A 12525-nucleotide genomic window follows, 5' to 3' on the forward strand; every position below is an offset into this window, starting at 1 on the left:
ACACAATCATCATGGATCATCACAGACACCTATTACGTAGTATCTGGGAAATCACAAAATGGCCGGAGATTTGTTTTTCTTCCTCCGTCGGACGTTTCTGAAGGCCTGTTCCGCTCACATTTCTAAAACCACATCATACAACAGGTGCGGAAGCTGATGAACATTTCAAGTCCCAACATGTCCCAGCATGCATCCAAACACAGTTTTTTGACTGAAAGTCCTTCCTAACAGGCCAATGTTTTGTTTTATTTTGATTTTTTAGGTCCCAATCTTTCCAAACATGTGTCGTATTAGTATGTGGGTTGTTGTCAAGGCCCTGAACCATATAGTTTGAAAAACTCTGCTCAAGTGCTCCTCAAGGAGGCATTTTTGGGGAATCTGGCTCATGTCATGAATGAATGAATGAAAAGTACTTTATTAATTTCCAAGGAGAATTTTTTTTGTCATAGTAGCAGCATCCCACACTTAGACATCCAATGAAATAAACTAAGCTAAACACACAAATTAAATAAAATTAAATAAATAATAACAGGAACAGGGATAACAGATATATACAAAAATAAGAAATGAATATATATATATATATATATATATATATATATATATGTAAGCAAATAAAATGTATACATACATACATACATACATACATACATACATACATACATACATACATACATACATACATACATATATATATATATATATATATACATACACATACACATATATATACATATACATACATACACATACCCGTGGTCTACATACATACATATATACATATGATAAAATAGATAGATAAAATTAAATGCAAACAGAGTGCAAACAGAGTGCAAACAGAGTGTACTGTGCAAAATGCAAAATATATGTATGTAACATATTTATATATATAACAATGTATATACATGACTGTTATTTATATACGTGACCAGTGAAAATTAGTCCCCGGATCTGGACTCTAGGGATTTGTTGTAGAGTCTTATTGCCGTGGGCAGGAATGCTTTCCTGTATCGGTCCTTGTGGCAGCGGAGCGTGATGAGTCTTTTTGAGAAAGTGCTCTGCTGACCCTGCAGGAGCTGGTGGAGAGGGTGGTCCGAGTTGTCCAATATGGACAATAGTTTCTTTAGTGTCCTCCTCTCCACCACCTGTTCCAAATGCTCCTGCTTGCAGCCGATGATGGAGCCGGCTTTCTTCACCAGCTTGTTAAGTTTGTCGGCTCCAATGCTGCTCCCCCAGCAGACAATGGCGAAGTGCAAGACGCTGGCCACAACCGCTGGCCATAAAACAACTCCAGCATCTTGCTGCACACATTGAAGGATCGAAGCTTCCTCAGGAAAAAGAGTCGACTCATCCCCTTCTTGTAGGCAGCGTCGATGTTGGCCTTCCAGTTCAGTTGGCTGTCAATGGAGACACCCAGGTACTTGTACTCCTTCACCATGTCCACGTCCTATCCCAGGACGCTCAGAGGTCTCGGAGCTGTCGTCTTCCTCCTGAAGTCGACCACAGAAGCAGGTGATTCTCGCCGGCCCACTCCACAAAGTCACTCACCACTGCCCTGTACTCCTCCTCCCATCCATCCTTGATACACCCGATCACAGCAGAGTCATCAGAGTACTTCGGCAGATGGCATGACCCCGTGTTATACTGGAAGTCATTTGTGTACAGGGTGAACAGGAAGGGAGACAGAACAGTTCCTTGTGGGGCTCCAACATCACTGACCACCGTTTCAGACAACACACGGCCCATTCTCACAAACTGTGGTCTGTCATGCTGAATGTTCATAGTTATGATCAAAATATGTTAGAAAAGTTTGTTTTTTTAAATAAACATTTTTTTCACAAATAAATTCTGAAAAAAATCATATAAAATAACACAAGTATTAGAACTCATAGGGGGTTCATACGACTACTTGAACACGGGGGAAAGAGGTCTACACCCATATGGGGGGCATAGTGTTTAAAGGTTTAAAGGTAATGTCTCACTACTTCACTATACCACTGCTTACTCCTCCACAACTGCCCTCAGAAATCCTGCATATAACACATATTTGAGATATTACACAGCAGTATCATTGCTCTGAAGACTACAACTTGTTGTGGTATAATACTTGTCAGGGGAGACTTGAGGAACATCCTCTTGTTTATCTTAATGATGCTTCATATTTCTATGAATCCAAATTAATTCCTTTTGAACTATTTATCTCCATTAACAGGTACATTAACAAATCACAGACATTAACTTTCCGTTAATTTAATCTCAGTAGTTTAAGAATCACGTGCACACTGTAACAAGATTACTGTAGAATTTATAGTAACTAGCCGGCAGCAATTAGCAAGTAAGTAGCATAACGCAACGGCGGGTTTAACAATATTGTTACCCTCCCTGTCTGCGTGATAGCTAAACCGAACATCTGTGTTGAAAATAATGTTAAAATGGATAGTGTGTTGCTAAAAAAGGAAAACCCGCTCAAAATTACTGTTTTGCAATTCACAGAAACATGTATTACTGTATTGTGATTTACAGCAACATGTACTACTGTATTGTAATTCACAGCAACTTTTATTTACAGTAAGATTCACCAGGGAATGAACTTTGACCATGATACATTGCATCTACAGCAAAATGCTGTATAGGAGTTACAGCAATAAGAATGTGGCCAGTATACAGTAATATTTCTGTGAAAACTACAGAAACTTATTACAGTTTATTTTTGTTGAATTTGAGTCCCTTCTCCAATTAAAACCCATCTCAACAAACCTTCAGTCCTCGGCAGCATCAGCGCAAGAAAGAGCGTCCTACTGTAATTACAAGTGTAAGGCATCTGTTCTGATATTTCATTTTATTGTATTTGTTGATCTAGTTATGGCAGCAAGGAAATACATTCCTATCCATCATTGGTATTTTGCGATCAGCCACCAGTCCCAGTGGTGGATTTCCCATTAAATTATTTGAAAAGGCTTCAAACAACACTGAAGGAAAAACCCTGGAAATGAGACTGTTTTACGTTTTAAAAACATCTATAAACTATTTAACAAAGACACAATAAATCAAAAACAGCTTTTTTGATTAAAGAAGCAGTGATGGATGAAGCTGGTTGGTGCTTTCGGGGCAGCTCCTGTTCTTTTTCCAAGTTGCAGCTCTGCAGCATTACTGTCAGATCACAGCCAGAGGGGAGCGTCCTCACGCACAGCGTCAGTCTGGAGCAGATAGCAGGAGAAACAGGCCGGCATAAATCACTCTTAGCTTAATTGATGGTCACCCACTCCTAGTTCGGCAGCAAGACTAATGCATTATGGATGGAGTCTAATCTCTGGGAGGAAGGAGGCTTGAGAGGGATTTGGTTATACCATTACCCAGACACACTTCCTGACTGTCGCTGCTGTGGGACGCTGGAGCAGAACACTAAGCATACTTAATGCAGCCGCTAGGCATCTGGGAGCGTGTTAAGTGTTCCTCATGGAGTCGTTGTTTTGGAGAGTAAAAGCATGGATGTTGTCAAGACTGAACCCACAATAACCTCTCTGCATAACCTATATGAAATGCTTTAAAATCTGAGTTAGAGCTTTTCATTATCATTTTCTGTTATTCCTTTACTGATCACAAACAAGAGTTATTTGTTTAGCTACACATAAACCTTAAAATTACACCATACTGTATATACACTACCTCTAAGAATGGGTGCAGTCTGCATGAAATCAGTTTCAATAGAAACAGAAGAAAAATAAACTAGGTTTTAAAGATGTTATGCTATTATCTTTCTGCTAGAGGACATAATGTAGAAGTATGCAGATCCCTATGCTTGGTTTGTGTGTGTGTGTGTGTGTGTGTGTGTGTGTGTGTGTGTGTGTGTGTGTGTGTGTGTGTGTGTGTGTGTGTGTGTGTGTGCGCGTGTGTGTGTGTTGGGTTCCAGCTGGTCCTTGAGGACCCTCTAGAGAGTTGTGTCCTTGAGTTTCAGGGCAACACCTGAGGGGAACTCCCACCGAGCCGCTTGCTGACTGTGATATTTACTAGAACTCGGACTGTCTCTCCTTCACACACATACACATCAAAAAGGGTGTAATATGCACAACATAGCCTGTGATCCAAAACTATGAGCATGTGAGTCACCACAGTCAACCTGCCAACAAACGCACACAGTCTCCTCTGTAATCAAATGTGTATGTGTGTGTCTGCAGGGAGAAGCAAATCATTATTTTGTAAACATATTAGTAGTTACCACTGGTTCATTAGTGTGTGTCCTAGTTGCTGTTTTCTAAGCAAACAGTTGTTCTGAACACTTTTACACAATGTTTCTATTAATATCTCCGCAATAAAACGGCACAGGAATATGGTTTAGATGAGCTCTGAGCATGGGCGTGCCTGTGAAGTTTGTGTCGTGCTTCGCCTTTCACAATGATTTGTTGATTTGTGTCTGTTGACATTTTGTGTGAAACTGACCAATGAACACTCAGGAAATCACTAAGGAACTACCCACCTACACTGCGAAAAGACACTGCAGTTTTCATTCAGAGATGACAGATCAGCTCAGACCAGTTCAGATCAGACCAGAAAAAATACTGTCAAAAAGCAAAAATTTGAATAAATGTTGCAGTGCAGTTAAAGAAATAAAATGTGGTAGTGAGATTTACGACCTCACAAGTTTGTTTGACTCTAAAAAAAAAGTTCCTCACAAAGGCTCCCTGACACTGTTCTACCAGTTAGTGCAAAACACCTTTTTTTTTATACCTAATATTTTATTTAACATCTTTCATTCCCTCTGCAACCGAAAGCTGGTCACATGACCTGTGAATACTGTTCCAGTCAAGCCTGGTTTTAACAGTATGCGTGTGTGTGTCTTTTTAAATGTGTTTCAAGTCATATGAGTCCTGTCAAAGAAGAATGTTTGTCGAGGTGTATCTATCTTCTGCACACTTTTTCTCTTCCAGAGTAAACGACTGCATCCTGCGGGTGAACGACTCCGACGTGTCTGAAGTCTCTCACAGTAAGGCAGTAGAAGCCCTGAAGGTTGCCGGTTCCATTGTTCGGCTGTACGTGCGGCGCCGCAGGCCGATGCTTGAGACCATCATTGAGATCAAACTCATCAAAGGACCAAAAGGTGAGCAGGGCACACAATGTTACAGGGGAGATAGCACTGTTTTGTGTTTGGGGGGGGTTATAGTTCAGAGTCCAGCAAACATTTACGCCTTATATTTCGACACGGAAGCTGTATTTAATGATACATGATCATCATGGTATTGTCTGATGCCTAACATGAACCTCTCATACACACACACACACACACACACACACACACACACACACACGCATGCATGCACACGCACACACAGGGCTTGGCTTTAGTATTGCAGGTGGAGTTGGAAACCAGCACATCCCTGGTGACAACAGCATATACGTCACCAAGGTCATCGAGGGCGGGGCAGCACAAAAGGATGGCCGGCTGCAAGTAGGAGACCGGCTGTTGATGGTGAGTATACAACTGAGTTTCATGAATGACATTGTATATTACAAGTCTGCATTAATTAGTAAGTACATATATTATGTAGCTCATGTTGTTCTGAAACAACAAGGTAGCCGGTTGATCTCTCCATAGTTTGCATGTTGAAGTGTCCTTGAGAAAGACACTGAACCCCCAGTTGCTCCCCGGGTGCCTCACAGCAGCACACTGCTCCTTCATGGGTTAAATACAAAGACCAAATGTCATGAATATATGTAATCTGATGAACAAAACAACATACGAATAAATAACAAATAATAAATATTATTATCACAGATTAGTTCCCATAAATACAGTACACACAGTTGAATAGGTGTAAAGATGAAAACCTCTCTCCATTGTAATACAACTAATACAACAGTCAGGTAATAAACATGCATTTTTTAATTGTGGTGCTGAAGTGCTGTTGTGGAATAGAATGAAATATAATGTACCATCACACTGGTGTTTGTTTTCACTGCTCACTACTTGGAGAAAAAACACGACAGACAATTGAATTATATACAATATTCTGAATATTATAATATGTCGGCATATCAAGCTATCTGTTGTCTGTCTTTCTGTTTCTCTAACCCAGCAGTGTATCAGACATTCTTCCTGCAGCTTTAGTCTAAATGATAATGAATGATGAAATGAGTCTGTATCTGACCTAACTCAGTAGTCACTTTTCTTAAGGAGGGCATCCCTCTTGTTCAGCCAGCGCTTAATTTAATTACCTTCCTCCTGTTGTGTTCACACCCGAACACCATCTGCCATCATCCAACCTCCTATAAACAGGGAACACGCTGGTCGTCTGATCAGAGCAGCCTCTAAAGCTCCCGAATAAACAAGCAGGGACTGTTTCTGTGTCTTGACAGGTGAACAACTACAGCCTGGAGGAGGTCTCTCATGAAGAGGCCGTGGCCATTTTGAAGAACACGTCGGACGTTGTTTACCTAAAGGTGGGAAAGCCCACCAATGTCTACCTATCAGATCCCTATGGGCCTCCTGATATCACACACTGTAAGTCCTCACCTCTTTATTTCAACTGGGACAGTCATCTGGTGTTAGAAGAGTTTAACCAGACTCAAAGTGTCATGTATAATGTGACATGTGTGTGCTCTGACGGCATGAATGCGGATCATTTCTATTTCACAAATACACACCTGCAGCAATTGATTTCTGCCACACAACCCCGATAATAAAAAAAACTGAACACACACTTGTAAAATGAATTTGAAGCTGTTTTATAAGAGATTTTTTGTTTTTATTTTAAAGTATGATTTCATGTATACGTAATATAGATGTTAACATCAAATTTCTGTATGTTTTAAACTGAAGAGGAATACAAAATATAAAAAAATATCAAAACTAATTGTGCAGGGATATGTTCTTGACATCATATGTTAGCTAGTTTGTCTGTTAAAGCAGCTGCCTTTGTTTTTACTCTCTCTGTTTCTCTTTATTTCTCTGTTTTTTTCTTTCTCTCTATCGTTATTTCTCTCTCTTTCTTTCTTTCTCTCTCTCATTCTTTCTCACGCTTTTTCTTTCTCGCTTTCTTCTTTCTTTCTTTATCAAATTTTCTCTCTGTCTGTCCTCCACAGCTTTCTCTCCAGCCATGGACAATCATATCTCTTCCCCTGTCAACAGTGGCACTCTGGAGTACAAGTCTGGTCTCCCACCCATCTCTCCCGGGAGTTATTCCCCCCTCTCTAAGCACTTACTTGGGGAAGAAGATATAAACAGGTTGGATGGTTTTTCCTTCTTACGGTAATTACCTCCCTTACTAAAGCTCCATGTACATGTGTCCCCCTTGTCCTGGCTGATCTGTGTTTGTGTGGCAATTCAAAAAGTATCAAATTACATCAAAACTCTATGAGTTGTTCTGATGCAATTTGAAAACACTTCTTGTTTCTTTGCGTTTGGATCTTTTGGTTTTAATCCCAAAGTCTATGTTTAGTTTCCCCTGCTGTGATTAAAAAAAGTTCAATTAAGTTTAAGTCCCGGCTTTTGTGCGGTTGGTTATTAACAGTGGACACGTACCATAATTTCAGTCTGTCTATCCTGTGTGTGGTGTAGATGTGGCATCAGTGGCAGAGAGTAAATAAAAGCTATGCATTTAATATGTTAGATTGCTACTGCAACCACCATTTACATGAAGCATTGCTTTGAAGAGACAGAAAGTATAGATTGGGCAAACCCAGAAGTTTATGAGCTTGTTCATGTGTCTGGGTAGAAAAAGCTATTAGCCAACAGAGAGCTGTAAAGGTATCCAGCAGAATACACGCTGCAAATACTGGCCATTAAATCAAGGGAAAAGCTTTTTAGGGACATCTCTTTTTCACCTTTTTACTTCTTAGTGAACAATAATATTTTGTTCTTTCGTTTTATATATATATATATATATATATATATATATATATATATATATATATATATATATATATATATATATATATATATATATGAATATATATATATATATATATATATATATGAATATATATATATATATATATATATATATGAATATATATATATATATATATATATATATATATATATATATATATATATATATATATATAGTTTGAAGTCAGGTGTTTTGCATTTATTTATTTGTATTTATAGTATACTTTAAACAGTTATTATATTGTTCAATTTGAAAAAAAAGCCTTGTTTCAGGCACCGTTAAGGCACCGGTATCGTTTTAAAAGTATCAGTTTAGCACTGGTATCGGGAAAAACCCAAATGATACCCATCCCTAATTATCATATACTGAATTGTATTAATAAGATGTACTTATTAAGTCAAAGTGTTGGAATAAATGTTAAATATTGAACTGCAAAGTAGTTATGCATGATACATTTTTTTTTGCATTGAATCACGCGAAGATGTTTGTTGAAATTAATTGGCTGGCCCTACTAAAAAATTGCCACCAGCCGCCACTGATGAGGAGGCATGTTCAGAAGATGTTCAGTGCACTTGTTCAAGCCAACACAGACTGGAGTAAGAAAAACTGAACTGATGTTTGCTGAAATTAATTGGCTGGACCTACCAAAAAAAATTTCCACCAGACCTCAGTGCACTTGTTCAAGGCAACACAGACTGGACTTTTCTCACTGAGTAAGAAAAACTGAACTGAACAGGAAAACATCAAAAGCACTTATTGCTTTTGTATGAAGTAAATTGGAGTATTGTAGGTTTTTACCGTTTTATTATTTATATTATATATTCTTATACCTCTTGTGAGAACTTTATCCTTTTTGCTGCTGTAATCCTGAAATGTCCCCACAAATGAAGGAACATTTGAATGGAATCTAACGTCTGGTCTTAGTGGCAGTCCCATTGTTAGGATGAGTGGTGGATATCACAATGAACTAATGTACACATGTACTCCTCAATGCTTCTCGGTTAGATAAGGTCATTGTTGTTCGCTGTGGCAAGAATTATGTTGTGTTGTAAATGGAGGAATAGTGGAGCAGAGTGATGACAAAAGCTCATTTGAGAGGATAAGTGAAGGAGCCCCGTGTTAAGCTTTGTGGAGTGAAGGATTAGTCCTCCATTCTCTTCGGAGTTAAGAGGTTTACTGTTTGCTCTTGGCCAAGGTGCCTGACATTACCTCGCTGTTCTAAAGAAGCATTTTGACAGAAGCTCTGAGCGCTGTGTTCCATGCATACAGTCAGAACAAACACAACGCCATGTGGATCATCACTTCCTGTAATTAAGCAATAAGTGACAAGAGGCAGTACTTTATCGTCAATAATGTACTGTTCCAGGGTGTAGTTAGGACCGACGTGCAATAGAGGTCTGGCAAACCCTTAAACTGTACATTATTGTAGATCCAGCAGTGCCTCAAGTCCCTTAATGCTTTAATAATACGGTTACCAGTGACATTATGAATAGTAATAGTAATCTGACTACAGCACAAAATAGTTGTAGCCACCAAACGTTGTGTATCACATTTCAGTAGCCTAAAGGTAATGGTCCCGTATGTGTGGCAGTTGCATAACAAGCATACGGGACGCACATACGGGACTATAAAACTGACTACCTGGTTGAAAACAGGGTGGAGTATGACACCCAGCCACGCATGTAAATAAGTGCTCTTGCTGCTTCTGTTCATCTTTTCTCCGACAGTTTTCCCTTTCATGATGTTTAGAGAACTTCCCTCTCGTCTGGAAATTGCCGACGGTGATTATCTTTCAATGGAAATCATCAGGATTTTGTGATCAAACCCTTTTCATTCCTCATCTTAGTTTTCCGTTTTACCTACTCACTCCCCGCTATTAGTCTGCTCGCTCGGAGCGTTATCTGCTCTGCTCTCCTTTTTGTAAGCAGTTTCAACATGTGATTGTACAGCAGGAACAGGCACACATTATTCACTGCTGACATTCTCATCAAAAGTCATTTCCCCCAAAATATCAAAGTTTACACAAAACATATGTAAGCTATTATATTGTGTACGTAAATAGCTAGGGCTTTTATTGTGGAGGGGGAAACGAAAAAAGAGGAGAGGATGATTTGTTCGAGGGAAAAAGGGAGACAAGAATAAAGTGGTTGCCGTCTTGTCTCACCTAACGGAGCAGAGTGTTGTTATTTTATTATTATTATACAAGTAGGCGCAAGAGAAACCCTCGGCTACACATGTTTGGTAACTGTCAAGCTTGAAATGACAACTAACAGTTGCACAATTTAAATCACCTGTTATTTGGAGTGTGCACTGATATGGAACGCTGATAAATGTAAACAGATTGTACAGTACTTTATGACTGAATAAACTACACCCAGTGACTCACACTCAACCAATCAGAATGTTTGATTTGATCCACTAATATTATAAAAGTTGATAATCAGTCCTCGTCAATCGCTTCTCTTATTCCATCAATGATCTGAAAAGTAGAATAATCGTTCCTAAGGATTCTGCGAAATATAGTGATAAAAAAGGGAGAAACCCTTCTGTTAATACTCTGTGCTCACACAGCCCATGTAATATAAGTCCTCATGGAGATGCTAGAAAAAGGAGGGGCAATATCATCGAGTGGTAGAGTTAAACTTTTGCACATTTTTAGGAATCATGGCAAGGAGAATTAAATGAAGAATCCTACCTAAACTATTTAACTATTTCTTGATTATTACATTACAAGTATACCTAAGTTGTATGGATGTTATACAGTAGGATGTGAAGTCCACTTATTAGGCACTGTATTGTCATCAGTTTTTTTCAACCAATTGCCAGACATTTTTAAACTTTGTCTTTAAGGAGAATAGTTATCTCATGCAGGGCACTACATTTGCCAATTTAAAGTTCAGAAATGCACAAAGTTCCTATACTTGAACTCCAACACCTAAGTTAAAGTCTCATGAATAACAGAAACCTCATCTCCACAGGCCAGCTGTACTCTTCACTCTCTAAATGGCACCTATGGGTCCTTCCGAGGTCACTGTGTTTTGGTGTTATCTGGACCGGCTGCCTTAACTCAGCTCATTTCACTGTGAATGATTAAGTAGAAGAAACAGAGCCAGCTGGGTCCTTATTTGGACAGCTACCAGAGTAGAATAACAACTTGGGTGAGATATTTCTGTCTTTTAAATAAAAGACATCTTTCACACGTCTTATTTCTGACCTTTGCATTAAGCTTCCCTGCAGTGTCAGTGGCTTCTGTTTTCTGGAGGAAACCACAGTGTGCACATGAAGTGACTACAATGTTCATACTCATAGGTTAACATGTGGATGCCCATCAGTTCTCAAACAGTAGACATGCACTGAGTGTCTCAGCAGTGACAAATATGAGTTACATGTCTTCAGCACAGTGGAACTATGAATACATACATGTCTGCAGCACAGTAGAACTACGAGTACATGTCTGCAGCACAGAAGAACTAATAGTACATGTCTGCAGCAGAGTAGAACTACCAGTACACGTCTGCAGCACAGTAGAGCTATGAGTACAGCAGAGTCAAACTACGAGTATGTGTCTGCAGCACAGTAGAACTACGAATACATGTCTGCAGGAGAGCAGACGTACTGTTCATGAGCGAGCTCACTCTAATGACTCGTAGTGATGGTGATGTAAAGCCCTCAGTATGTTTTTTAGGCTTTTTCTTTTGTCAGCTGCCTTGTTTTTTTATGTAGCATGCCACCAAGTGTGTCTTTTATCAGTGTCTTAATGTGTGTGAAAATCAATCATGTGAATTCAAATGGCAATAATGCAGCATTTAATGATAAAAGATGGTTATCAATGATTGGTTATGAAAAGTTGACTTTTTCCATCCCATTAGAAATCCCTCGTTAGATGACGGGGAGGGTCATAGATTTGATTCTCGGCACTTCCAGTTGAGGTGAGATATTTAGCGTCTCTGTCCCCTACAGCATGCCCCTGCATGTTCCTTATTGTTTGTGTTTTTTATCGCAACAAATTGTTGAAAAAAATGAAATTGCATATTACACTTTTTTTAACCATGAGCATGTTTACATTATACATCGGATGTCTGACTAGATGTGATGTATAAATTCAGAATTACTGTTAAATGTTTCTAAATTTCTCTCCTCAGAGTTAATGTTTCTATTATCTACAAAATATGGTGGCTTTTAACAATGTTTGCATGCATTCCTATGTTGTACAAAAGAGAAGATTATTCCCTGTTGAAATAAGTTAATTTAATTAAAGTTGGTTCTGAAATGGGAACTAGGCCCATTTTCACAATTCATGCATGTTATATACATTGCTGCAAGAATGAGTCCAAAATCAGAAAATGAGTCTGCATTTTTGCATGCCCGATTCCCTCATCTTTTTATGTGTTTTTGGTTCGATGCCTCGAGTAACAACACATTGTCCGTCCCAACTCGTCAAATAATGTTGTTTCGTCGAGCCCTTTGGCATCGGGTTTCGACGCACGAGGTAACCTTTTCGCATGTTGGGACAGCAAGTAAAAATACACTGATTACATTTTTCCTTTCAAAATAAACATCTGTTTTCATGAGAAGTTAGGTTAGGCAATAAAACCATTTATTTAAGTTTAGGAGACAATTGTGGTGGTCGATAACTTTA

The 12525-nt window shown here is 38.9% G+C and overlaps 1 protein-coding gene across 9 annotated transcripts in view; it reads left to right on the forward strand.

Moving 5' to 3' along the window:
• The window catches only part of dlg2 (discs, large homolog 2 (Drosophila)), a 186238-nt gene that overhangs the window by 142225 nt on the left and 31488 nt on the right, over positions 1-12525 (forward strand). For 7 of the 9 annotated variants that reach the window (XM_068601063.1, XM_068601069.1, XM_068601070.1 and 4 more), the window contains 5 exons: positions 4926-5095; positions 5328-5464; positions 6352-6496; positions 7078-7243; positions 11756-11815. In XM_068601063.1, the coding sequence (XP_068457164.1) occupies positions 4926-5095; positions 5328-5464; positions 6352-6496; positions 7078-7243; positions 11756-11815 (678 nt within the window). The remainder of the gene's footprint in view (positions 1-4925; positions 5096-5327; positions 5465-6351; positions 6497-7077; positions 7244-11755; positions 11816-12525) is intronic. The other 2 variants (XM_068601064.1, XM_068601066.1) reach the window with 2 other exon arrangements.

Source organism: Clinocottus analis, unplaced genomic scaffold (assembly GCF_023055335.1).
Source record: "Clinocottus analis isolate CAN_PGR_092001 unplaced genomic scaffold, fCliAna1.0.p SCAF_5, whole genome shotgun sequence".
NCBI lineage: Eukaryota > Metazoa > Chordata > Actinopteri > Perciformes > Cottidae > Clinocottus > Clinocottus analis.